The 27,905-nt window shown below is 42.0% G+C and overlaps 2 protein-coding genes across 8 annotated transcripts in view; both read left to right on the forward strand.

The window, feature by feature from the left end:
* dip2ba (disco-interacting protein 2 homolog Ba) overlaps positions 1–8,479 on the forward strand; it is a 55,165-nt gene extending 46,686 nt beyond the window's left edge. For 3 of the 4 annotated variants that reach the window (XM_054772255.1, XM_054772284.1, XM_054772264.1), the window contains 10 exons: positions 1,920–2,029; positions 2,310–2,440; positions 2,529–2,697; positions 3,013–3,183; positions 3,309–3,370; positions 3,429–3,486; positions 3,581–3,655; positions 3,765–3,939; positions 4,045–4,168; positions 6,983–8,479. In XM_054772255.1, the coding sequence (XP_054628230.1) occupies positions 1,920–2,029; positions 2,310–2,440; positions 2,529–2,697; positions 3,013–3,183; positions 3,309–3,370; positions 3,429–3,486; positions 3,581–3,655; positions 3,765–3,939; positions 4,045–4,168; positions 6,983–7,235 (1,328 nt within the window). In that variant the 3' untranslated portion in view covers positions 7,236–8,479. Of the gene's footprint in view, positions 1–1,919; positions 2,030–2,309; positions 2,443–2,528; positions 2,698–3,012; positions 3,184–3,308; positions 3,371–3,428; positions 3,487–3,580; positions 3,656–3,764; positions 3,940–4,044; positions 4,169–6,982 lie in introns of those variants that run through there. The other variant, XM_054772274.1, reaches the window with a different exon arrangement.
* A 6,764-nt stretch (positions 8,480–15,243) lies between these two features.
* Positions 15,244–27,905, forward strand: part of scn8aa (sodium channel, voltage gated, type VIII, alpha subunit a) — a 55,690-nt gene continuing 43,028 nt past the window's right edge. For all 4 annotated transcript variants that reach the window (XM_054772646.1, XM_054774332.1, XM_054771838.1 and 1 more), the window contains exons 1-2: positions 15,244–15,522; positions 19,851–20,184. In XM_054772646.1, coding sequence (XP_054628621.1) covers positions 19,906–20,184 — 279 coding nt within the window. In that variant the 5' untranslated portion in view covers positions 15,244–15,522; positions 19,851–19,905. The remainder of the gene's footprint in view (positions 15,523–19,850; positions 20,185–27,905) is intronic.

A 27,905-nucleotide genomic window follows, 5' to 3' on the forward strand; every position in this document is an offset into this window, starting at 1 on the left:
AACTAATTTTCATATGCTTGTAAAGTTGATGCTCAGCCAAATATCCATCCATCCATCCATTTTCTGTGCCGTTTATCCTAATTAGGGTCGCAGGGTTATGCTGGAGCCTATCCCAGCTGACTTTGGGCAAGAGGCGGGGTACACCCTGGACTAGTCGGCAGCCAATGGCAGGGCACATATAGACAAACAACCATTCACACTCACATTCATACCTATGGACAATTTAGAGTCGCCAATTAACCTAACATGCATGTTTTTGGAAAACCCACGCACGCACAGAACATACAAACTCCACGGCCCTCAGCCAAATATAATGAGTGTAAACAGAATGGCGTGGTGATAAAGTTAAGACAATGCCAAACCTCTACAGCAGTGGTTCCCAAACTTTTCACAATTGCGTACCCCTTCAGACATTTGACTTGAAGCCATGTACCCACTATTCCTGCACTTTTTTGAATCTTCATTAACTTGAAATATTGAACCTGATTAATTGGTTGGTTAATTTTATAGTAAGTAATTCTGGTTTAAAAGTTTGTATTTTCTATGGTCAATTTTGATAAAAGTTTTACATGAGCACTGATAAATAGATAAGTATTGGTCCTACATATCTTTTATTTCAGCCGGATGTTGGGATCCTTGCGTTTGAATGAGTTGAACTTGAGCTTCACTTTTGTCCACCTGCAATCGCTATGATCTGCATTTAATTTGATACCAAATTGAAAAGGAAAGTTTAAGATGATAAGCAGTATCCAAAATACAAAAATACACACATCCAGCGATACGCCTCATTTTCGAGGGAATCCCTACAATCGTCAAGATTAAAGTCTTACTGCGCAGAATATCATCAAACTTACTTACTATTCATATAATTCACACAGAGCAATGAAGAACGACATGCTCTGTCTCTTTCCTTCTTTCTGCTGTGACTGTGAGCTCTGTGCTGTGAGGCGTTCAGGTGCACTCGTAATTGTGATTGTTTGGCACTAATTGTTTTTCATTTTTATTCACTTACCCCCTGTGACAATTGGCGTACCCCTGGGGGTACACGTACCCTACTTTGGGAACCTAGGCTCTACACTACATGGCCCAGTTCAGAATTTAATTTATCTTTTTAATTTATCAATTTATCTAATAACATGACAAAAACCTATAACTTTTAAATAAAATACAAATACTCGCCATAGATGTCAATTTCTCCTCCTCTGTCAGCCATTGTGATCCTAATTTAACTTGTTGAAAAGTTTTGCTCGAATCAACCAATCAGGACTGGTGGCCTGCCATTTGCTCTGATCAGCCAATCAGAAGTGGGGGTCTGCAAGCTGGCCCAGAGAGGCGAATCAGATCTGGCTAAAAAACTGCCTAATAGTGTGTATGTGACAGGGGCCAGAAATCCTGATTCTGAAGGCAATGGGCAGATTACATTGAGATGGCAACACATAGAAGCTGAAATCGGATTGGACAAAAAATATAACATACACATACACTACTGTAAGCAGTGCAGCCAAGAAACACACTACTAAATGAATATAATAGACTGTTGGGAATAAATTAATATAATTATAATTTAAGATCTAAATGTAGTGCTGTATGCAGTGCTTCTGGTAGAGGTTAGACCAGCAGAGAAGACTTTGCTGGCCCTGACTGCACACCACTGCTAGTACTACACAGGAAGCTGAGCAGCTAGTCAGTGAGAGTTATGTTTGTTCACTCCCAGGAAAACACTGCCCTTAGTGTTTTGGCAGAGAATTGAATGTCACACGCTCACCCCACTAGAGAAGAGCATAACAGGCTCAAGATGCCGTCAAGATGGACGCCGTATTGACTACAAAGCCTTTACAGTCAACAAAAATGCAACACTGTTAAGATGAAATTTTACAAATATTTAAATACAGTATGTTTTTTCCCTTTTTCTCTCTCAGATGATCTCCCCAGAAAGCGTCCTCCACAGATATATAAACCCCCTACAGCTGAGATGTTGGCTTACCTGGACTTCAGTGTGTCTACCACAGGCATGTTAACTGGAGTTAAGGTACATATTGGCACACAATTAAGATCAATGACACATTAGAGTGACAAAATATACAGTAGACTCACACTAACCACAGTTGTAGGTACACCTGCACAATCTCATGAGAGCCTACAAGAATGTTTTTACAAATATGATATGCGGTTGTGATTGACACAATCAGAGCGATATTAATACAACAATATGAAGAGCTCTTGTATTTTTCATTGTATGTCACAAAAGTTTGTGCATTTGTGTTGATGATGATCAGTGTTGTAAGACGTTGTGGTGCATTTTTCGTCAGATGTCTCACGCTGCAGTCAGCACTCTGTGCCGCTCCATCAAGCTGCAGTGTGAACTCTACTCCTCACGTCAAATAGCCATCTGCCTGGACCCATACTGTGGCCTGGGTTTTGTCCTGTGGTGCCTCTCCAGGTATCTAAAAAAAAAAAACAAAAAAAACAACACACTGATCAGAACAAGCTGTGTCATTGTTGCTATATTGAGCGTGTTTGCGCGTCAGTGTTTACTCAGGTCACCAGTCCATCCTCATCCCTCCCCTGGAGCTGGAGAGCTCGCTTCCTCTGTGGCTGAGCACACTCAGTCAGTACAAGATCAGAGACACATTCTGCTCCTACTCTGTAATGGAGCTTTGCACCAAGGGCCTTGGGACCCAGACGGAGATGCTGAAGGTAACAACAGTATGCAAACAGTTGTCATCTGTGTCTCTGTTATGAAACATGAGTTTGCTAGACTGCATAAAATAATCTTGTCTGGACAGACTTCTGCAAAGAATCACTTATGTGCTACATCTTATTTGCTTTTATGCACCAAATTATAGTCACCCCAACAATTCTTCTATCTCAATTGTTCCTATTTAACGTCCTTATGTAATGTTTTAAGTTTAAAAGCTACTGATAGTCATTTCTGATAAAACTGAGTGTGTCTTTGTCAAAGACAATTTCACAATTGTGTGTGTGTGTGTGTGTGTGTGTGTGTGTGTGTAGGCGCGTGGTCTGAATCTGTCTTGCGTGCGGAGCTGCGTGGTGATAGCTGAAGAGCGGCCTCGACTTTCGCTCACACAGTCCTTCTCCAAGCTTTTCAAAGATCTTGGCCTGTCGTCTCGAGCAGTCAGCACCGCCTTTGGCTCTAGGGTCAACCTGGCTATTTGTATGCAGGTTGGCATCATCATTGCACACCCACGTGCTCTTTAATTGTGCTAATAGTTTAACTTTTATGGGATATTTTGTATCTATTGATGCAAGTTTTTGAAAATCTTCTCACATTCCTGGCTGTGTCACAGGGCACAGCTGGACCAGACCCCTCTACCGTCTATGTAGACATGAAGTCTTTGCGTCATGACAGGTAAGACTGGACGTTTTTTAATGGTGACAACAGTGTAAACAATGTCTTCATCACTCAGGGTGAGGCTTGTAGAACGGGGAGCGCCACAAAGTCTTCCGCTCATGGAATCAGGCACTGTGAGTATTGATTATTGATGGATTTATGCAAAGTTAATGTGTCGTGACAGACCCAGAAGTTAAACTCTTTATGTCCAATATGTTCTATTTAAAGATCCTACCGGGAGTAAGGGTCATAATCGTCAACCCAGAGACCAGAGGTCCACTGGGAGACTCTCATCTTGGAGAGGTAAGTGCACAGAGAATGGGATAGAATTACATAAGCTCATCTCTTTGGCACAAAACGTACGAATTAGACTGACTTTGTGACTGTAAACAAAGTTTGTTTTTGTGTGCAGATCTGGGTGAACAGTCCTCACAGTGCAAGTGGCTACTACACCATCTATGGAGAAGAGAGCCTGCAGGCTGACCACTTCAACACATGTCTCAGCTTTGGGGAGCCCAACACTCTATGGGCCCGAACAGGCTACCTGGGCTTTATCAAAAGGACTGAGTTACTGGATGCTAGTGGAGGTCAGACGGTATTTTTAAATAATAGGGCATGCTTTTTTTTTTAAATAACTAATAATTTAATAAGTAATAAACTAATAACTAATAACGTTTGCTTTTCTGCTGCAGATCGTCATGATGCCTTGTTTGTAGTGGGCTCCCTGGATGAGACGTTGGAGCTGAGAGGCTTGCGTTACCACCCCATCGACATTGAGACGTCTGTGTCTCGAGCTCATCGCAGCATCGCAGAGAGGTGAGATAGCACACCAGGGCATAGATCCGCTATGATATTTATTTGGACAAATTGCATTGTCCTAGTATACATTTCAGGGAATGGATTAATTTATTGGCTAAAGTTTGTCCACCTCTGCGGTGTTAGTGGCGCTATTGCATAACAGACCCACCAATTTTATACATTCGGCAAGAAATTGTTACATTTTAGTCCGACAAGCAGTTTTCTTAATAGTCCAGTTTACGTCAGACTAAACAAGCTGAGCACAATATGCTTAAATTTGTTCCCATTTAGAAATGTTTTGTTACAGGAATCCATGAAAATTTAATTCATCCATTCCAGGATCAAACTTTTAATAGCTGCACAGAAAATGTTTGTTGTGACATCTTATCTGCCATACATGTTAACCCCTGTAAATATTATTAAGATAAAACAGTCACTATTAGGGATGCTCCAATCAGGGTTTTGTGCTGCCGAATCCGATACCGATTATCCATAAGTAAATCAACCAATACTGATACCGATCACATGAATTAACTGTACATTTTTCTATTTATTTATGATTAGTGCTATTGGCCAGGGGTGTCGTATAGGGGGGCAAATTAGACAATTCCAAGGGCCACTGGCAAGTAGGTACCGTAATTATTAAAAAAAAAATTAAATTTTGAGCTGATTTTTGTTTTTGCCTTTATTTGTGTGAAACTATTTTTGTAACATTTGACACAAACACAAAACCATTTGATGCATTTTTTTGGAGTAATACAAATACATGGGGAAAAAATTGTTGGATAATTTATTTTTTAGTTCAAGAGAACAAAATTAAGAGAATAAAATAATGCAAATAAATATCTATTGTTAAATAGAAATAGTCCTGCTTCACTTAAAACAGCATAAATCCAGTGGCCAAGTTCCAGGGGTCTCCAACTTTCAGCACTATTAGAGCTCTGAGCTACTTGTGTTTTATTTGACTGGCAGCATTTAAATTGTACACTACTTTATTTACCAAGCAGATCTCCACACAAACAGTGTGGCCATTGCCTTCGATATTGTGTGGTCATTTGTCGTTATATAAAGGCATAAAGTCTGAATTCAACAGTTATAATAAAAAAGAGTTGAAGCAAATATTCTTTGACCCTTTGGTGAGCTACTCAAAATCAGCTTGCGAGCGAGGAGACCCCTGTGATAGTATCACCATCATAAGGCTGGACACATTATGTTCATAAAAAACAACACGTAAATAGTGCTTTGAGGACAAGACATAATTAGTATAATGGCAACAAGAGAGTAAAGTTCAGTGACACTTGGAAAAGGTAGTACGTACCCCATGAACGCAATATCCACTTGTAGCTTCCCCATGGGACAAAAACAAGCTCCGAACTAATGGCATTGCTTGTTTAATTTAAAAACACAATGTCACTTTGGTGAAAAGTCACATTTGGAGTCCAAAGACCAGAAGCTAAGTGAATAACTCTAGCAAGCTAGCTAGCTGCTGCCAATTTAAGGATGAGTGACAGCTAGGCAAAGCATGTAAACAAAGATGCCAGATAAGTCCAACGGCAATAGGTTTGCTAGGAGAGCGATCAGACATTCGGCATCGATTGGCGTAGACTTTGGCAAACTGCAGCCATTGACGTTTACAGACTACTTTTAATTCTCACGGCAATACTGGGGGGGCATGCACTACACTGCAAATAGGGTTCTCTGAGGCTGCAGGCTACAATATTACAAGCCACAGGTGATCGTTTTTTTATGATCGGCTTTGAAAGGCATTTGTCGGCATATGCCAATAACGTGTTTTTTACGTAAATTGTCCGATACTGATCGGTGGCCGATCGATCGGAGCATCCCTATTAACTATTATAACAAATTATGCTGGCGTAATGCATGGCTTGCGTTACAAATGTACCTCACGCACATTCTTAATTCAATTTATTCAACCACCTCTCATAAAAACGAGAAAACAAATATTATAGAAAATAAAACTGCTATTTGGCAAATTGTCCCTGTCCCGCACACAATAACTGTCAAGAATATAACTAATATTTGACATATTAGTCAACAAATAATAGCTTATAACCTGTAAATGATAATACATTGGATTTATATACGGCCTCTTACAAGGTACCCACAGCGCTTCACAGTGAAACCCATTATTCGTTCACTGGTGGTGGTAACTTACATCTGTAGCTACAGCGCTGTGGTAGACACTTGTCTGCCAATTCGCGCCTACATTCACTCATCAAACATTCATTCACATTTATACAACAGACAACAGTGTGAGCAGGACTGGAGGCAAGGGGGGGGGAAGTGACAAGGACAACAATAGTGACTGGGATGGTGCAAGTGGGGTACGAACCACCAACCTTCCAGTTTCTGGATGACCTACCTCCTGAGTCACTGCTACAATTGTTTTTTTTGTAAAACACAAATTATTACAAATTAATAGAAAACAAAAATAATATATTTCAGCATTAAAAATATAATTTACGTTAAAGCTCTTCCACATATTTGTGTATTAACCGCCAGTGCAGGGGTGTAAACCTTACACTGTGTGATGGTCTAATAAATTAGTTAAGCACTGTAGATGTACAAAAACAAAAAACAATGAAACACGTGACCTTAATTTAGAAAACAAGTGGCAACTCCTAGGATTTCATCCAAACTTTAGTGTATATTATTATTTTTGTGTGTAAAGATGGTTGGCATAGTTACTACACCTGAAAATGTGGGTCTAATTCCAAATAGTACGACCTCAGGGACATCTAAATGTAGATTTTCCACTGTATTTAGATTGCATATACTTGCTGACACCAGAGTTCCACATGTGCTCTCCAGTGCCGTGTTTACGTGGACCAACTTGCTGGTGGTGGTTGCCGAGCTGAGTGGCTCCGAGCAGGAAGCACTGGACCTGGTGCCACTGGTCACCAACGTGGTCCTGGAGGAGCACCACCTCATTGTGGGTGTTGTGGTCATCGTGGACCCAGGAGTGATCCCCATCAATTCCAGAGGAGAGAAGCAGCGGATGCACCTGCGGGACTCCTTCCTGGCGGATCAACTGGACCCCATCTACGTGGCCTACAACATGTGATCTGGCTTCACGGATGTGCATGGAGCTGAGAGCGAACATGAGGAAGAGGAACGTTAAAAGTCAGCCACACACTGAAAACGCCAGTCTTGCAATGAAAGTACAGTAGCAGTACTGTAAAGAAGTGTGCTTCCTACTTCTCCCTCATTGCTCATTTTTGATAAGATATTTTTAATTACAAGTGTTCATCAAGAAACCATTCATTGCTTTTTGTCTGAAGCCCCTCACTTTTCAGTGGCAGGAAGGCAGAAGAGCTGGAACTTTCCCCTTGCACTTTAATTCCTCACACCTCTGATTCCCACTTCCTGTCTTGCCTGCCTCAAAGGGAACATCCTCCTCCATGACAAGAGAAACCTCACCGTCAGTATTAAGTGTCGCCGGCAGGGGGCGTCGTGACGTTACCTTCCTAGCAAAATGTGCAAAATGGCAGTAGATGTTACAGTGTCCTGAAAATGCACTTGAATGAGGGTCAGAAGAGGAGCAGAAAGTCACACATTGTGTTGCAGTGTGTACGCCACCTTCGAGCACTTTCTCTAAAAATGTTTGGCTTAGTGACCCCTGACAAAAAAAGATGAAGGTCATCTGCTTTTTTAAATGACCTGTCGAGCATTCTCAAAGACAAAACAAAGGATGTAATATGGAATTGAAACGTGAGCTAGTTTTAACATGTAGTCATTGGTTCATTCTGTTTTTTTTCTTCTTAAAAGAGGCACAACTAAATTTGGAAGGAAATTTGTCATATCTTGCACAAAAAGAGCCTTTGCTGCACATTGTCGAGATGACATTGTCTTGATGATTCACTCAAAAGTGGACTTTTTGGTGAATATCAAGCCAACCTCGCAGTCTTTGTAAGCACACTGCTTTTTCTCTCCGAATCATGTGTAATTGTAACGTCATGACCGTCTGTGGGAGCTTGTGTAGTTTCCCCATTTTAGGAGCAGAGAATATCTCAGAACACAGTCAATGTTGATAGATTATTAGAAGGCAGGCATGTGCCTTTTCACAATGAAGCCCTATTGTGACAATATGGACTGTTGAATTTCATAGCGATATTACAAGTGAGGACAGAACTTTGCCTTATTGAAACCTGTGGAACTGTAATTTGAAGCTCCTCCTCTGTAATTTAGGAAGTATTCCGCCACCTTCCAGGTGCCAGTTTCTAACTAAACTCATATCATTTTCATAGAAGGGTGGTGCTGGCGGTCTTTTTTTTTTTTTTTTTCAAGTCCATTTTTTTTGTCATTCCATCATCACATATTCCCATTCTATCTGAATGTCTAACACTGAAAACAACAATCAGAGTGACAGTTGCAAGCAAGTCATAGTTGAATATGAAAAAGAAAATTACATTGCAAAAGCTGTAGGAGACAAATGAGGGTAAGGATGAGTGTTTATTCTGTATTTTAGAGGTCAGATACTGTTTTCACTGGTGTTATTGTGTACATGAGACTTTACTGATGTTTCATACTACACAGCATTTTTTTATCATTTTTTGATTATGGTTTCATGTTAAGACAAAACATGTCTAGGATTTTGGCAGGAACACCATGCACTTTCCCCAATATTGTTCAGTGCGAGTTTACCTGTGTGTATGTGTGTGTGTGTCTTTGGATTATTGGCTTTTTTTTTTTTTTTAAACCATCTTTTTTTTCCTTTTTTTTTAAGATTTATTTTTTAATGTCGCCTCCACTGTAACTTTAACCCGTTCCATACAAATATGGAATTTAATATATTTTATAGGGTTTTCATTGCTATTTTCTTAGTGTAACGTTTGTTTGAAACGCCACAATTCCTGCAAAGAAGCTGCGTTTACTTCATGGGAAAGCTTGTTACTTTTCATCCAGTGTCACAAACTGACATGTATGCAGGCAGGTAGAAAACAACTCCATGAAAAAAATGAAGCATTTGAGCCACTTTGTGATGATTTCTCTGTTGCAGCTGACTCACTCTGATGGCAAGTTTTTAATAAACTTTTATAATTTAATGTTGGCCTTCAAACCTTTTTCAATAGGCATTGGTGCTATTCAATTAGGGGAAAACATGTCCTCCGATGTCTGGATGCTCATAAGTTGTTCATTGCTCTGTTCTAGAAGGGTTTGTCTTCACCAATTGTGGGCTGAAATAAATCTCCAGAGGCATCTCAACATGGACAATGCAAGTATATGTAATTGAGAATCATTTTCAAGTTGCAGTGAGTGATCCAGATTTCCAAAGTTATTCCAAGCACAATATGTTAATGTGTATGTAAGTTTGGATGTTGTTCACACACAAACCCAAGGGCCCACAATATTGTATACCTCAGTGACTTGTCTCTTCACTATGCATCACCGAGCTGCAGCAGTTCCGTTCAATGGTGCGATTTCTCCTAACATGTCTTGACAAACAAAGAAATGCTGTCACACTGTCATTGGATGTGGTTCATGTCAAATAAAGTCAGATGCTTTGTCAGAAATGCACGTCATTTTCTACATTTTACACACACTTCTTAAATTAGCTGCGACCTTAAATGACAGTAGCAACTTTCTTCCGCCAGGTGGCAGTCTAACAAAGAATGGCCTGCAGAATGACGTCACTATGGCCCAGTTCCTCTTGCTCAACTATTTTCAACTTTATAGTCACCATAACAGTCTGATATCTGCATTTGTCTATGTCCAGTCTACACAGCTTTCCTAAAGCCACCACTATTATTGTTAATATTACATTGTTAATTTCATATTGAGCTGTTAAAATACACGTATTTCTTGGAAGTGTAATTGACGTATTAATGTTCTGTTGAGTCTGAAGTCTGAACTCATTTGCGAGTTTTTTTTTTCAATATTATGTTTCTTTATTGTACTTCCTGTGTTCCTGCTATCCCCGCCCAGCCCCTGCTGTGTCAGCCAATCACCTCCAAAAGAGCAGTTGGCAGAAGGCAGGGGGTCCCACCCGCCTACCCTGAGCTGACAGTGCCGAGCAGGCCCTCAGACCCAGGACCCAGAAACCGGAGACGCGTGTGGATCACGGAATTTCTGGCTGCCCCCCTGCCTGCTCACTCCCAATATTAACATGTCCCATGCTTTACATGCACTTGTTTGCCATTATTTGTGATTGTAGATAGGAGATGGTCCTATCTACGGGACTACAAACAGCACATAGAGGAACATGTGGCAGGGAATTAAAGAGCTTACTGGCTACAAGCACCGCGTCATCCGACTCAGCGGACTCTCTAAACCAGTTCTTCGCCCTCTTTGACCAGCACAACAGGGAAACCCCAACCTAACCTATTCTTCCAGAGAAGGACGGCGCCCCCATCCACCTGCAGGTAGGTATACGGGCCACACTGCGCTGAGTCTACACAAGGAAAGGAGACGGTGTGACAGGAAGGGTACTAAAGTCATGCGCAAACCGGCTGGTGGAGGTTTTTACCACCATCTTCAACCCCTCGCTACTGCAGTTTGTACTCCCTACCTATCAAAAAAAACCACAGTGAACTGCCTGAAAGGCAACCGCCCAGTTGCCCTAAAACGCATAATGATAAAATGTCTGGAGAGACCTGTCTCACATCAAGTACGCACTTCCTGATGACCTCAACCCCCCCACTCCAAACAGCTGTCACAGACCTGGATAATGTCAACACCTATGTGAGGATGCTCTTTGAGGATTTCAGCTCTGCATTTAATACAGTTGTACCTAATAACCTGGTTTCAAAGCTGAGCAATCTGGCTATCGACAGCTCACTATACACCTGGATACTGGACTTCCTCAGACCCCAGAACGTCAGGATGGGACACCACAGGGATGTGTCCTCAGTTAACTCCACTACTCCCTTTTCTCACACTACTGTTCTCTCAGTCACCCAGACAAACACCATCATATTTTCTGACGACAATTCCCTTGTAGGACGGATCAGGGACAGCGACGAGTCAGCCTACAGGGAGGAGGTCCAACATCTCTGGCGATGATGTGAAATCAACAACATTGACATGAAGACAAAAGAGGACTTCAGGAAATGAGCTCTGAGCACACATTGATGGAGAGGACTTGCAGAGGATGGAAAGCTTCAAGTTCCTCCCAGTCCACATCTCAGCAGACCTCACCTGGTCGATTTACATCCCTCATTGGGTGAGGAAAGCACGTCAAAGACTGTACCTCCTCAGGAAACCTTGTCAAGCCCAGCTCCCCCAACACCTGCTGATAAACTTCTACACATCCACCATGGAGAGCCTCCTTACCTACTGCTGTACAGGTTGGTCCAGCAGCTGTACTGTGGAGGACCGGAGGGACCTGCAGTGGGTGAAAGCAGCAGAGCAGGTGATTGGATACGGTATCATAATTAGGGATGTCTGATATTGGCTTTTTTTGCCGATAGTGTCCAACTCTCAATTTCCAGTTCCAATATCAACCAATACCGATATGTGTAACATCACATATCTCCTGTTGTGGAATTTTTTCAACAGACTGAGCTCATGTGAACATCAAATGTAATGAAACCCTGCACATCACCCGACAAGCAGTGCTTCTCAAATAGCGCCCCCTGGTTTCAGTTTTGAGTTCAGTCTGTACAGTACAGATAAATAAATAATATTATCAATTTCTCAATATTGGGGGGCGGGGGTGAAAATATTTCTGTCTCCCATTGGGGGTATGACAGAAAGTAAGTGAGAACCACTGCCCCACAACACTGGCACCTCAATTGCATTGAAAAGAAAACAGGATCAAAGGTCACATAAATAATAAAAAGTTTCACTGTACAAACAATGAATGAACACAAGAGGCTTATTTTTAAGAAAATAAAACGGCACCGGTTTCTCTGAAAAAGAGAATATTAAATAATACTTGAATAAGTGTCTCTTTAACAGAAAAGCTGCAACAGCACATTGTTTACCTTTGAGTAAGATCTGTGCAGAAGCACTCCTCCACCACTCTCCCTTCAGCAAAAGATGTTGTTTTGCTCCACTAACCTTACAGTCCTTACTGAAGGCTACAGTTTCAGAGGAAATGAGACACAGTGGTTTGGCTCTGGATTCTGGAAGAATGAACATATTTTGGTCTGTCCTTTCACTTTTAAATGTTCGGTTTTCTTGATCAACTTCTTACTTTTGGGCAAGCCATGGTTCTCTTCGAAGATTAGTGGCATAGGAAATGGATGGGTGGATGGTTCCCAGCAAGTAACCTAACAATTTAATTGGCTCATTTTGTTGTCACGTTAACCGTAATGTAACGATACCGGTACGGATCGATATTTTTATACCAATATCAGGCTGATTATATGTGCGCCGATTTTATCGGACATCCCTAATCATAATGGCACTGGTGCCGACATACAGTAAATGATAGCAACCAGGTCAGAAAACTAAGCACAGTGGTGCCTTGGTTAGCGTTATTAATCCGTTCCAGAAGATCCAGAACAAAACAAGGCAATTTTCCCATAGAAAATAATGTAAATAAATTTAAGCCGTACCAGACACACAAACATTTGAACACGAACATATTTTATAAACAATATAGTTTTACATGCAGAAAATGATGCAAAAATAATTACAGATGACAAAAGGATGGACAACTGAACATTTAACATCCCTCATTCCTAGTTTTTCTTGGAGGGCAATCTTTTTTCTTTTTCTTTTACTGTTACTACACTCATGGGGCACAGATAATCTATGCAGAGAGGTTTGTTAAAGGCTTTTTAGCATGCACAGTTTTCCATTTAAAAACCAATGCCACAAACATGACATACGAAATGGAGAAATGAACATTTACGCATCAGCCCCACGCAGCAGCCTCACATTGTCTCCCGCTTGCTCCCGCTAGCTCCTGCTAGCCGTTGATCCACATCAGCAACAATTTCTGAACCGTAAACAAACCAAGCACAAATATAACAGTTTGCTACACGCACCATATTGCACGCTAACCAAGCGGGCGAACTCAAACCAAGCAAAAATTTTAGACGTTAACCAAAAAACGGGTTAAACAGGTTGGATGTTAACGGAGGTACCGCTGTAGATATCAGTGCCTGATTTGGGAATTTAATGGCACTGACATGAGGCAAGCATGTTGGCCACACAGTCAGGAGATCAGGAGGACTTGGGTTCGAATCTCCGTTGGGCATTTTTGTGTGGAGTTTGCATGTTCTCCCGTGCGTGCGTGCGTTTTGTCCGGGTACTCCGGTTTCCTCCCACATTCCAAAAACATGCAGGTGAGGTTAATTGGTGACTCTAAATTGTCCATAGGTATGAATGTGAGTGTGAATGGTTGTTTGTCTATATGTGCCCTGAGATTGGCGATTGTGCACACACTTGAAACAGAAGTGTGGTCTTGCACCCCAGGGGTAACCAGGATTTAAACACCATATTGTTTTCTTGGACTTCACCCGCTCCACCATTTTTTATGTTGTGCCTGTTCATGTGTTGTAGCTTTCTGGTCACTAGTCCTGCTAGCTTACAGTGAGTACTTTTGCCTGCGTAGCATTCTCTAGCAGCTCCTTTTGTTCCAGCTTCAGCATTAGCTTTTATTCCCTGCTTGGTTTGTCCAGCAGCGTGTTTTGTTATCTATTGCCTTGCTCGTATTTTTCTCTCCTGCTTGGTTTTTACAGCAGCGTTTTTGGTTCTCCTTTTGTGTGTGGCTTCACCCGGCATTTTGAGTTATACTTAGTTTTTTGGACTCTTTTTGTCTTCCACCGTTAGTAGTAGTACTTTTTGTAATAAACCATTTTCTCTACACTTTGTGCCCTCTCTGCATTGGGATCCAACCTCTGGCCTGCACCAATCGTAACGCCAGCAAGAGCTTTACATAACTCTAAAAGTGTGCAAATGTCTTGTTTCTTATTGTTCAATACTACCATTACTATACATACTATTTAGTGCTGGTTATGTATCCATGCAACAGTCTGCATATAGTATGCAATTCACTTCATTCAATTCGATGCAAGAGTCAATATGAAAGTTTACTTTTGGTTAATGTAGATATTTAACTGGCCCTGCGATTGGCTTGCGACCAATCTACGGTGTACCCCTCCTGTTGCCCGAAATCAGCTGGGATAGGCACCGGCATACCCGCGACCCTAATGAGAAGTGGCATAGAAAATGGATGGATGGATGGATATTTAACTGTTATTACCAAATACAAGTTTCTGACTATAGTTTTCTGACTAATAAAAAGAAAATCACAACCAGATAGCAAAATTATTTACTGTCAGTCACGGGCCCTTGGAATTGTCCTAACTTCCCCCCCAATCACAAAAATTGTGCATCAAGGATACATTTTTGCTGAAATTGTCCATAATATATGCACTTAGAGTACTGTTAAATCTTGTGTTTTATATGCACATTCCCTGTGTTCTGTATTGCTGCTGTTTTTTTTGTGAATTTGATTTCATAGTGAATTTATTACTTAGTCATAATTGTTATAATAATGTTAGTGAGACGTTAATTGAATTGAATTTAAACTATTATAAATGAAATAAAGTATTTCATAGCATAGCAGAACTACTTGTTTTACTGTGCATATGACAATAAAACTCTTGAATCTTGAATCTTTAAAATACTATTCTGTTCAACTTGCATGTCACAGAATTCAGTAACCATAAAAAGGCATTGTTTTTGGACAAAATGTGTATGTTTCCTTTTTTTAGGTACCGGTTCATCCACTGCATAAGCACCAGCCCAGGTTCAAAAGTACTTATTTGGCACCAGTATCGGATAATATGTAAACGATATCCAACCCTACCCTAGACAATAATGAATGTGTGAGTCATTTTTGGCGGATCGTACATCTATACTGCTATACAAGCTGTACACGGACTACTCTAAATTACAAGTTTCCTTGATATGGTATTGCGCCTTGAAAACATACACTGTCATACAAATGGCAGTGGAAAGGTGTGTACTCACCTTTATTCACAATTCAGGTGATACATGTCTCTGTGAAACTTGGATGCTGTCAGCAACATTCCTGCACGGAACTCTCTCTCCTTTACACGCACACGAGCATATACACTTTACGTCCATCCGGCGCACTGGTTGCTGGCTGGGGGGGGGGAGCTACAGGCCTAAATGACCTTTAGGATTTAGAGCAGGAGGCACCGGGCGACGCTCCCTCACATTGTGCTGAGAGTCATCAATTATGCAGGGAAGCCGCTAGCTCTGAGGAGGGCTGCTGGACGTGGAGGTACTGGTGGTGTGTGTGAAGGAAAGACCGGGGGGGGGGAGAGACGGCAGCAACAATATGGCGACAACCGCAGTTTCTCCCCGACCGTTCCAGCATCTGCAGTCCCGCGCAGGCTTCTCCCCGGATCCTCTGTAACGATTTCAAGGTGAACATTTGTATTTATATATGTGGAACTCGTTGTAGAAAGGAGGCAGCTGTTTGTGGAAGCGGAGGAGCCTTTTTCTGTTGCGTGAATGTCGCAGAGATATGCACAGACTGCCCCGCATCTTTTTTTAAATAGAGGGGGGAGCTGGATGTGTGAGTCTGTCTGCTTCTTTTTTATGCGCGTGCATCTTTCACTCGGACCATCTCAAGAGGAGACAAATATGGAAAATGTTGGATTTCAAGTATTGGTAATTTTCGGTACCTGTAGGCTGTGGTAAGATTGTCCCAAGCTAAAAAAGAAAGATGATGTTCACATTGCTGGACGGTTTATTTTTGGCCTTTTCTCAACCTTGGATGATACATTTGCAGGAGCTGAGGCTATGTGAGTATAGCCTGATCTTCCCATCTATTAAATCCATGCAGGTGATTTGTAACCTTTTGTTTGTGTTGTCATACCCATTCAGTTGGATTTTCCCCCCCAAAATGTGTTGCATCCAGCTGGTAGCACACATCCATAGCGTGTATTGATTTGCTAGTCGACATGGCTCCGCGGGTGTGGTGCTCATCCTTCAAGGCAACGAGGAAAAATATGCACAGGCGAGCCTCCAGGAGACATCTATAGCATTTAGAAACATACATTTCGCGTGTGTTGTGATGTGATGCTGCGATGCACGGCGAGACAAACATACGACATTGACTTTTTTTTTTCTCCACACGGCAACCACCCACTGCAGCAGTCAGTGTTTGCTGCCTACCTCGGTCAATGTGGCTGCAAGCGGAGACACTTTTTTGCGGCACTGCAACCTCATTCTCCATCAAAAGGCATAAAAAACGCCATCCTTACTCCACATCACCGTCATTAACCTGGATCTCAGTTATTTGGGCAAAAATCTGAAATGTGCGTGCATGAGTTAGAGGGGGAAATCACCATCAAAATCATCATGGTTGATTTTGTGGGGGACGCGACCCTAATTGGGATAAGCGGCATAGAAAATGGATGGATGGACGACAAAAACGTAACAATACGACGATTGTTGCCATGGCTGGCTCACAGGCCTGCAAACGTCGAGGGCATTGCTTATTTTCTGATATCATTTTCAGACCCCATATGCATGCGCGTGTGTGTGTGTGTGTGTGTGCATCCTAGCATGTGCTCGCGCTTGCATGTTGTGTGTGGTGCTGAAGCGGACAGCGCCAGCAGAGCAGCCTCAGCAGAAGGCTCTGAGGTTCCGGGGTCCATTTTAAAACAGACGTGTTGGATAACGGCATGCATGTTTGATTGTTGTCAGAAAGCGTGCGTGTGTGCGTGCGTGTAAACTCACGACCAACATGTTCAGATAGATTGTGTTAGGAAAGTGCCAAACGTGCGCGTGCATCCTCCACTCATCTCTCAGCCAAATCTGCAGCCTAGGAATAAAATGGCCTGATTGTATAAACTTAAACAGCGGACTCTGAAGAGGTGATGAGGGTTTCCTGTGAGGTGTGGCTGTGTGTTTTAGGGCGGCTCTCTCCTCTAATGCAGTCACATGAGTTAAGTTGACCCTGAAATGTCCTGCAGCTTGAACAGTTGTCATGTAACCATCATGTGGTCTGACTGAAAGCCCCTCCTGATTTGTGCAGCTGTAAGTGCAGCCTTTTTACAGCTCTAAAAATCATTCTATCCTACAGGGGCACATTTTTATATTTGATACAAATAAAAACGAATATTTGAATAGTAAATTGCTGCCAGGTTTAATGCATAAGAATGAGCTTGTTTATGTTGAGTGCAGTGATAAAACAATATCATTTAGGCCATAAATGACATAAGAACATCTACCATTGAGGCCCTTAGGATGGTGGTCACCACTCCCCTTCCTCGAAGAGAAGAGGCACAATTCAGGTGAACAGTCACTGAGATGTGCTACAGTATTTCATTATTGCTCCTATATGAACCTCTCTCGCCGAACTACCAACCCTTTAGAAAGATCTTCTATTTTCTATCTTATGTATATTTTAAAGTTGTTAGTCGCAGGTGAAATTGAAATTCCATGTTTGTAATTGTTCCATTATTGATGAATAATGATGATAAAGTGAATCTGGATAACTTTCGGTCTTTTCCAAATGGATGATTTAATGCTGGGAAGAAAAGGACATGTAAGCCTGTCAGGAATACCCTGCTTTTATTGAGTGGGCTCTGATATTCACTGTAATTACAGCCTGTAAAATGATTTTCAGTGAAAGTCATTATTGATGTGTTGTTTGCAAAATATGGACAGAATTTCTAGTACACACATAATTTTGACCAAGTACAGGAACTTTGAAAATCCAATAAAAATTGTTAGTTACCTTTCATGTCTGCCACGATCACACGCGTTACCGTGGGAAGCGCCTTGAACACCTTCTGTTTTGCTCCTAACACACACCGACTGCAAAGCAAGAAGCTGGGCTGTAGGCATGAGGCCAAATTACTCCATGTGAATAAAATGTTAAGTTAATAATGTATTGATATATAAAAATCATGTGGTGTCCAATCATCACCGTTGTTATCACTGGAGCCTATCCCAGCTGACTTCAGGCGAGAGGCGGGGTACAGCCTTGACCGGTTGCCAGCCAATCGCAGGGCACATAAATACAAGCAACTGTTCACACTCACATTGACACATATGAACAATTTCGAGTCTCCAATTAACCCAGTGGTTCTCAATTATTTTCTGTCATGCCCCCACTGGGGGACAGAAATGTTTTCGCCCCACTATTTGAAAAGTACTGAATTAACCTAAGATGCCTATTTTTTGGAATGTGGGAGGAAGCCAGAGTGCCTGGAGAAAACCCACACACGCACGGGGAGAACATGCAAACTCCACACAGAGAGATGTTCCAACGGGGATACGACCCAGATCTTCTAACTGTGCGGCCAACATGCTAACCACGAGTGTGCTTCCCCCATGCGGTGTGTTTGTCAGAAAATAGCACAGGCAACACAATAGCAGTCACAAAGTGGCATTTCATTTGACCCTAAAATGCAGCTTTTTGATTGTATTATTGTTTCCTAAAAACCCACAGAGATTCACATTGTGTCATTTGCACATGTAACCTGAGGATAAATTGTACTATTAATGTTTGTGTAGCTCACTTGGCAATTGCTGTACACAATGGATATAGGATGGTGTACAAAACACTATCATCATGACGTATCCTGTTACCACAATGATCTGGTATCGACCTTGCGGTTGTATTTTACCGCCGCCATGTATCATGGTGCGCATTTGTTTTCTTAAGCGATGTACAGTGGTGTGAAAAAGTATTTGCCCCCTTTCTGATTTCTTATTGTTTTGCATGTTTGTTACACTTAAATGTTTCAGATCATCAAGCAAATTTAAATATTAGTCAATGACAACACAACGGGACACAAAATGCAGTTTTAAAATTACACTTTTTATTGTTAAGGGAGAAAAAAACTCCGAACCTACATGGCCATGTGTGAAAAAGTGATTGCCCCCTAAACCTAATAACCGGTGGGGCCACCCTTAGCAGCAACAACTGCAATCAAGTGTTTGTGATAACTTGCAGTGAGTCTCTTACAGCGCTCTGGAGGAATTTTGGCCCACTCATCTTTGCAGAATTGTTTGAATTCAGCCACATTGGAGGGTTTTCCAGCATGAACCGCCTTTTGAAGGTCATGCCACAGCATCTCAATAGCATTCATCACACTACCACCATCATATTTTACTGTTAGTATGATGTTCTTTTTCTGAAATGCAGCATTACTTTTACGCCAGATGTAATGGGACACACACCTTCCAAAAAACTCAACTTTTGTCTCGTCAGACCACAGAGTATTTTCCCAAAGGTTTTGGGGATCATCAAGATGTTTTCTGGTAAATTTGAGACAAGCCTTAATTTTCTTTTTGTTCAGCATTGGTTTTCGTCTTGGAACTCTGCCATGCAGGCCGTTTTTGCCCAGTGTCTTGTTGTGGTGGAGTCATGAACACTGACCTTAACTGAGTGAGGCCTACAGTTCTTTGGATGTTGTTGTGGGGTCTTTTGTGACCTCTTGGATGAGTCGTTCCTGCGCTCTTGGAGTCATTTTGGTTGGCCGGCCACTCTTGGGAAGGTTCACCACTGTTTCGTGTTTTCGCCATGTTAAGTTATGTTTTAAGGTGGGGGTGGGGGGTGGGTTGGTGGTTGGGGGAATGAGGTCAAATCATCCTTGTCAGATGGGAGTTTTATTCATACATCCAAAGTCCTACTCGTGTATGTGGACCAGCTACAGTCATTGTGAAGAACTGAAACATAATGTGTGTTGCAAAGTTGACCTTTTCTTTTCCTCCCTCTCTATGCCTCTTGCAGAGCTGCTAGAGTGGATGGTCCAAACCTAAAGACCAAGTAGTTGCAGGATGAAAACATGGCTGCACCCCTTCTCGCACCGCCAGGACCTGATAGCTTCAAGAGGTTTAATGTGGAATCTTTGGTGGCCCTCGAGCAGCGCATCAACGAGGAGAAGAACAAGAAGCCACCCAAGCAGGACAGCAGTTACCGCGACGACGATGACGAGAACAAGCCCAAGCCCAACAGCGACCTGGAGGCTGGGAAGAGCCTGCCCTACATCTATGGGGACATCCCTAAAGGAATGGTGGCGGTACCACTGGAGGATCTGGACCCGTACTACCTGAACTCTCAGAAAGTGAGTGGAAGAACACACACTTGCATTATGATGTCTTCGGGTTTAAGCCAGGTTGTTTCTCTATCGAGCCTAAAATATGTTTACAGTATAAAAAGCAAACTTTATGTCAGTGTCAGTGTCACTTATCACACTGAAAACTGTTTGTCTCTGTTTCCAAATGGCATACGTCCCGTTTACTCAAATACTCAAATACTACATTTTCACATACACATCTCATACACATCTCATCTCGAACAAGGCCTCCCCTCAGAGAATATAATTTGCCTGGGCTTCCCCTACCCCTTGAAACATTGATTTTCTGAGCATATTTTGTGGCGTTGTCTGCTCACCCCAGACTCTGTTAACTCTGTCACTGCTGGAACGAAAAATGTGTTCATTTTGCTTTGCACGTAACTGAAGTTGGATTGAAAAATATGCGTTTCTTTATTTTTCTCAAGCTTCTGCACCTCCCCTGAAGTTTTCTTCTCAGGGGAGGCCCACCTCACACTTTGAAAACCCCAATCTGGAGCATTCCAAGCACAAGGAATGTTTTCAGTAGCTCACATGGTGGTAACAATGGTCTGTGGCTGGCGTTACACACCTGAAATGTTCACATAAGTAAATGATGTGCTTTGATGTTAAGCAGGACAGAGTAGAGTGCATGCATGGAATGGGCATATTAGTTTGGTTAACTGTTTGTGAAGAATCCAGTGGATTGTGCGGAAGTGGTTGTTGATGAATCTTGAATCTTGAATCTTGATTAATTGTGTCTTGAAGAAATGGGGGTAAACTTGAGTGCACTACTTGGCTACAACCAGCGGAGGCGCTGTTGATTCAGTCTCAACTAGTTTGCGGTGTAAAGAAAAAGTTCAGTTTGCAAAGTTGAGCCGTGTCCACGCATACCTCCACTATTTCAATGAAGCAGGTACTATGTGGAAAACATCCAAATGACCGATCCCAACTGCTACGTTTTGGCTTCCTTCAGTTGGGTTTCCATTTGCAGATGTTCAGTACGAAAAGGGCAGCGCTAGACACTCTTTTGGTTGATCGGTGGAGAATGGTCACTCCTGTGTGATAAGAAGAACACAAAACGCATCTTTTTTCAAACAACGCTTGTTGTCTTCTTATTCAAAACAGCCAGGAGAAAGAACACGAAAAGATGGATGTGCTCCATTCTTGTCCTTCGTTTTGTGTGTTGTGTTGTAAATGTATTGGTAGGTTACATGTTGCTATGATGCCACACTATTTATATAGCTGAAAACACACGCTAGATCAGTAGCGATTGGTGTAAACATAGCCCAACATAGCTTCTTCATCAGGTCAGGCGGAGTCATTTACCATGGCTAAAAATAGAATATCCCTACAAGACCGATAGTGTCAACCAGGTGTGCTGTGTGCTTTTATTCTCTTGATTAGGTTGCAGCATATCATTACGTATGTGGAACTGTTGTTCCGCACGACAGACCAAAGAAATAATATGAAGCGGGGAAGAAAATAAAAGAGGCAGCAGTAGAGGGCTGAATGCACTCGAAGTGGCCCAAAAGAAGGCCAAAAAGTTCATGGCGTGTCATGTGACGTGACGTGCGCTCATTGTGACGGTGGTGGGGTGACCTTGAACACAACTCCATCATGGTAACCTCTGGCTGGTGTATACCAAAATAACGGAATAAAAGCGATTAAAGATATGTAAAAAAGACAAGGTGGGTGCAACTTGCTTGAAATGTGCAGCCATTTTGAGCCACATGAGCTATTCCTACTGAGGGGCGCCTGTGTGTTCTAGAAGAGTAGACCTTCTCTTTACATTAGGACACACGTGTGGTCATAAATGGATGTGTGTGCATTGATTGATATGATAATGTAGTCTGCTGTTTATGTACAGAAACAAACGCTTTGGCTAAATTCATCTATCACGGTAATCCTATTTTTAAGGAAGGAAAAACGAGCAATTTTCTCTAAATGCTGCTCCACTTTTGAAAGCAGTGTTGCATAACTCCAGGTCAGCATGAACCTTCAAATATAGCCACACCTGCGCACAAAAAAAACCCTTATGTGCTGATTTGTCCTGATACGAGTGCATTCAGGAGCAGTGCATGTGTCTCCATCGCATACGTGGCCGTCTCCTGCCGTGTACGCTGACTGTTATGTAATGCACAAGCAGGAGACACGATGGAAACGATAGCAGGCATAGTTGTCCAGTGATACCGAGCGCACGTATCGCCTTTGTTTCCACTTTACTGCCTCTATAGCTGCTTTATTGCCTCCAACGTCAGCTCAGGGCTTCATGGCAAATCTAATCACAAGCCTGTATCAGGTCTGCTTTGTAACATCAAAGGATTGGAGGGTGGTGCTGATGCTGCTCTGACGTCAGATCAGGGGATGACCTTGATGGAAGACCATTGCCCTGTATGTCTTTGTCACCGTGAGGTCGTTCTTGACTCATCTCCCTCTGGGAAGGAGGGGACGCTGATAAAAAAACAACTGTTAAAGAAAGCCGTTAGTCTCGGTCATCGCAAATCTTCAGCTGGAGCCCTTTTCTTTACAACTTGTCATCACTGAGACAGACCACTAGCGGCGTGGCTGAGCGATGACGCAGCAGCCATGAGCCTTCCCTGGCCGGCAGCAGGGCCGGTGGCCCACTAAGTAAGGCCCCAGATCCATTCATAAGGGTTCGGGGGAAGAGGGGATTAAATGATATGGTATGGTATCATTTATTTTGAACATGCATACAGGTTACATCGCAATACTTCATGTTACAATTCACAATTCCACATGTTCGAAAAGAAGTAGGAAGAAGCAGAGCTCAATTGCTAATACACTCGCTCACTTCCTGTATTCAACATGTACTAGTTACCGAATCTGAAGTAACAAGAAAATCATCAGCCTGTATAACAATGTGTTACAGTAGAGTTAAGGTTTGGAGATGAAGAAATAATGTAACATTCCCTCCACTCTTATTGGTCCTGTTGATGTAGTTGACTTCATATCCTTCCAGCTCAATGTTCATGCCTTTCTCAGCATCGCTCCAAGTTCCTGAGATTGCGGTTACTTTGAAGGGATCAATGGATTGTCTCAAATACAGCTTGACGTTATTGTAGTTTCCATACGTGCTTATATAACTGATCATTTCTTGTTGGCTTTAACGTTAATTGTTTTATTTTGCCGCCGTGTAATAAAAGCAGTTTACTGTTTTTTTTCTTTTCCTTTGTTGTTGTCCAGATGTACAGTGGTGTGAAAAAATGTTTGCCCCTTCCCGATTTCCTACTTTGAGGGCTTCTGAAGCAGTGGGGCGGGTTCCCCTGGGGTGGGCGCGGTGAAAGGTCACGGGGGACGTGAAAGGCAGGGAGGACTTTCAATGTTACTGCAGACCTGCCAACATGTACTCATTTATCGTACTCAGCATGCAGTTTGACTCTTCACTACGGTTGTACTGAAGAGTCCATTTTGCTTTATTTACCTGGTTTCAGTTTCAAGTTGAGTTTGTACAGTACAGATAAATAAATAGATATGATCAGTTTCTCAATGGTATTTCAAGTCGAGAAAGACTGACGTTTGTACATTTCATCTTCTTTCCCTGTTTTAGCTGTACGGTTTGGAATTTCCTGTTGGTAAACTTACCGAAGATAACGGGTGTGACATTGCTTCTGCCACACAGTGGAATGCATGTATCGATGGTGTTGATATCGACATCCACCTCCTTGGAAATGGTTGACATATGCTGCTTTCACTCTGTCCTGCTGCAGCTTAGCTCAGTAAAAGTAATTCAAGTTCAAGGTGCAAAATAATGGAATGAATTGAAATTGAATGAATTAGGGATGCACTGATCTGATTGGATGGTGGACTTTGGACATTGGTTATACAATTCAATAGCAATATCAGTACACTGTGTATAACACAGTAAAACACATTAGCCAGTAAAAAGATTTGTGCTGGGAGGGCTCACTGAATATTCACCATGAACCTTATGATACAGATGTTGCAGCCATGTTTAATGGCGGGCGCTTCTCCTTTGCCTCTCTCTCAGCTCATCTCCCATCCATCCCCTCCCCTCCCCTCCTCTCGTCTTCCGGCCGGCTTGCTTGCTTGCCGGCTCTGGCTGCCTTCGCTGTGCTCCCCTCAGCCTGCTGCTGCCACAGTTGCCGCCTGTCTGTTTGCTTCACTCGCTCGCCATCTCGCCGCTGTGTGCCTCATCTCACTCCCGCCCAGCGCCCCATTATGAAATTTTCAGTAGCTTTGCAGCAGTTTAGTCATGCGTTACAGAGGGTAAAAAAGACTCGATGCATACATGGCAGTTGTGTGTGTGTGTGTGTGTGTGTGTGTGTGAGTCAAACTGGTGCGCATGTGTGAGGGTGTTTATGTATATCATGGGTGTAACCAGTGACGTGCGGTCAGGGTAGGCAGGTGAGTCAGATGAAAAATACAAAAATGAATAACATAAAAGGAATATTAATATTTGTCAATTGAACTGTATTCTAAACATATGTTTTTATGATTCAAATTGTTTTTAAACATTTTCTCAAGTAAAAATCACTGAATTTGCAGATTTCCTGATAAAATACAGGGAATAAACTTAAGGTGAGGCCACTGTGAGCGTGGCTTCTCGTTTTAGTGTGCAAGCCCCGCCTACCGTCTGATTGCACACTGAGTTGGATCATGGCGCATCCTGGTTTCTGTTTGTCAGCATTTCACCAATAATATAATGTTGCAGAAACATTTATTATACACCATGACTTTCTGCAGCCTATGTAATGTCTTTAATGGAAGTGTGACACCATTAATCTTGCTAATCAGACAGTAAAATACATAAAAATGTCATACAGGAGGCACTGGTAGTACCACTGCATCTTGAAGGGGTGGGGGTGTGCGTGAGCTGGAAGGTGCTTCTCACTGGGGATGAGCCGGATACTCGTTTTTGACGAGTATCCATTACGGATGCATTTTTGCAGAGTATGAGCATGAAACGAGTACAGCTTGTCATTATCCGTAATCGTGATGAAGGAAAATCCTCATTGGGTAACTACTTATGTATTCACTCTTCACGCTCTGTGATTGGCCAGTCATACACAGTGACCGCCCCTCCCTAGACAGACTCCCTACAGCCAGAGAGAGGAGTAGGCGGCGCATTTGACAAGACAGAGCTGAAAACGGCTTGTGTGGGGTTTTGTTTAGGTTTTCCTCAGCTCAGCTCGTATCTAAAGTTACTTGGTAAACTTGTTTCGTAACGTACGTTGTGCATTTGACAAGACAGCTGATTACGGCTTGTGCGTCAATCACTGCCGGTGTTTTTTTTTTTTTTCCGCCTGCTTGCTTATAAATTGGCTGGTGATATAAAGTCAGTTGGAAAACTTTGCTCGTAGTACTGAATGCGGTGCTTTTGAGAAAACTACAGTGAACAAGGCTGATAGATTATTTCCCTGTTTGCCATCACTCGATGTTTGCATGAATCATCAACTTCACACAGACTATTAAAAAATAATGAAATAATAGTAATAATAATAGTGCCGCATGGTGGTTGAGTGGTTGGTATTTTGGCTATGCAGTCAGGAGATTGGGAACCTGGGTTCAAATCTGGGGCGTCTCTGTGTGGAGTTTGCATGTTCTCTCTGCGCGTGCGTGGATTTTCTCCGGGTACTCCGGTTTCCTCCCACATTCCAAAAACATGCATGTTAGGTTAATTCGTGACTCTAAATTGTCCATAGGTATGAATGTGAGTGTGAATGGTTGTTTGTCTATATGTGCCCTGTGATTGGCTGGCAACCAGTCCAGGGTGTACCCCGCCTCTCGCCCGAAGTCAGCTGGGATAGCCTTGAGCATACCCCCATGACCCTAATGAGGATAAACGGCATAGAAAATGGATGGATAGATGGATAAATAATGAAGTCTTAGAGATCACTTACACATATACACAGTACACTTCCGGTTACAGCTACGGATACAGATAGTTTAGATGGGTGAACAGATAAAGATACAGATACAGATAGTGGTGTATTCGCTCATCCTTACTTGTCACTGACATACTTCCACAGATGAAAAGCTTTTTTTCTTCTTCTTTCTACTAGCACTAGCTAGCAGCAAATCAAATGCATTCAATATATTTTTATGCTCTGCTGAATGAATGACTGAATTTGACTGTGAAGGTGGAGGGTACATACACAACAAGCTCACTCGAAGGTGATCAGACTTTTACAACAAAGTATAAGAACTTTTCCTGCAGAAGGAAAGGCTATTTCACCACAAATGTTTTTTTGTTTACAAAATATAAATTAATTATTGCTGCATACAGTATGTCAATGTCAATGCTATCTCTAACCACTTTTGCACTAACTACTTATTTGTCATTTCTTAGGACTACTTGAAGTATAGTATTGCTCTATCTATTTTGCCCTATCGCAGCTCACCTTTCGCTGATTTTTTTCGTGCTTCTTTTTTTTATTTTTATAATGCATGAACACTGTTACAGGCCGAGCCTGGCCCTTTAAGAAGAATTGCATTGTGGGAAGTTGAGTGTCTCTCTCAACGCTCTCTCGTTTGTTGTTTTCTGCGTTCTGATGGCTGTAGACCATTGTCAATGAATCTCCTTTGTGCCGTCCTGCCATGTCTCCTGTGTCATTGCTTGCTTGCTAGCTTGTCAATGAATCTTCGGTTCGTCTGCAGCAATATGTTTTAACAAGGATACAAAAACACTACAGTACAGCCGAACGACGCCAGGATGTAAAGGCAGGGTCACAGGAGTGAAACATGCGTGAGTGACTTAATAATTCCTTGTGTTGATCATTAAAGTTGATCATTCAAATTTAAACAAAGGTTTGAACTTTTTTGAGAGTGTTTAAACAAGAGAGAAATGTGAAAAAATGTTATTGCCTGTCTGAGAAAAGTTTATAAAGTGTATGGTTTACAGCCTTAAAACATATATAATAATTGTAAAAAAAATTAAGTTGGGTACTTTGCGGATTTCACTTGTTGCGGGCTATTTTTGGAACCTATGCCCCGCAATAAACGAGCGAACACTGTATTACATTGTCTGTACATCGAACTATGTTTCCGTCAACGATAAACTTTGCAGCACTAATTATTATACATTCATTATTTATTATTAATGTAACATAATTTACCAATACGTTAAAACCCTTAAAGAGATAGTTTGGATTTTTTGACATGAAGTTGTATGACTTCACCACCAGCAGTGTAGTGCAGCAATGGTGACTTTCCCCCCACTTCGTCCCATAAGCTGAGTTCTGGTCGGTGATGAGAAAAGTAGTTCCGGTTAGTTGATGGGGCCACTTAAGTAAAGAGTTTGACTTCTCAAAACAATATGCGTTAAAAAGAGTGATACATTTGCATCACAAAAAAGCCTCTTCAAAAAGAATCAGACCTCTCAATCACTAGGTGCGATTTTCTCGGCGTTGGTATCACTGCACGCTACCGCTCCATTGTTGTGTATGTGTTCCACAGTGGTTACGTGCGTGGATGAAGACCGCTGCGATGCGAGAGAGTGAAAGTGACAACTATGCTAGAGTGACATTGTCAAATAAGAAAATATCTAAAAAAAAAAAATTGTAGGAACTTGTACTGTAAATTCCGGTGTATAAGCCACACCCACTAAATTTATAGGAAAAAACAGTACATCTATAAGCTGCACATGTCCACGTCATAAAATGGCATATTGTGGCGCGCACAAGTCTGTGAGGAACAGGCAGCTGTTTATTTGCCAGGAACCAATCATGAGCTATGGAAAAACTCATGAC

This window comes from Dunckerocampus dactyliophorus, chromosome 1, assembly GCF_027744805.1.
Source record: "Dunckerocampus dactyliophorus isolate RoL2022-P2 chromosome 1, RoL_Ddac_1.1, whole genome shotgun sequence".
NCBI classification, from domain to species: Eukaryota; Metazoa; Chordata; class Actinopteri; order Syngnathiformes; family Syngnathidae; genus Dunckerocampus; species Dunckerocampus dactyliophorus.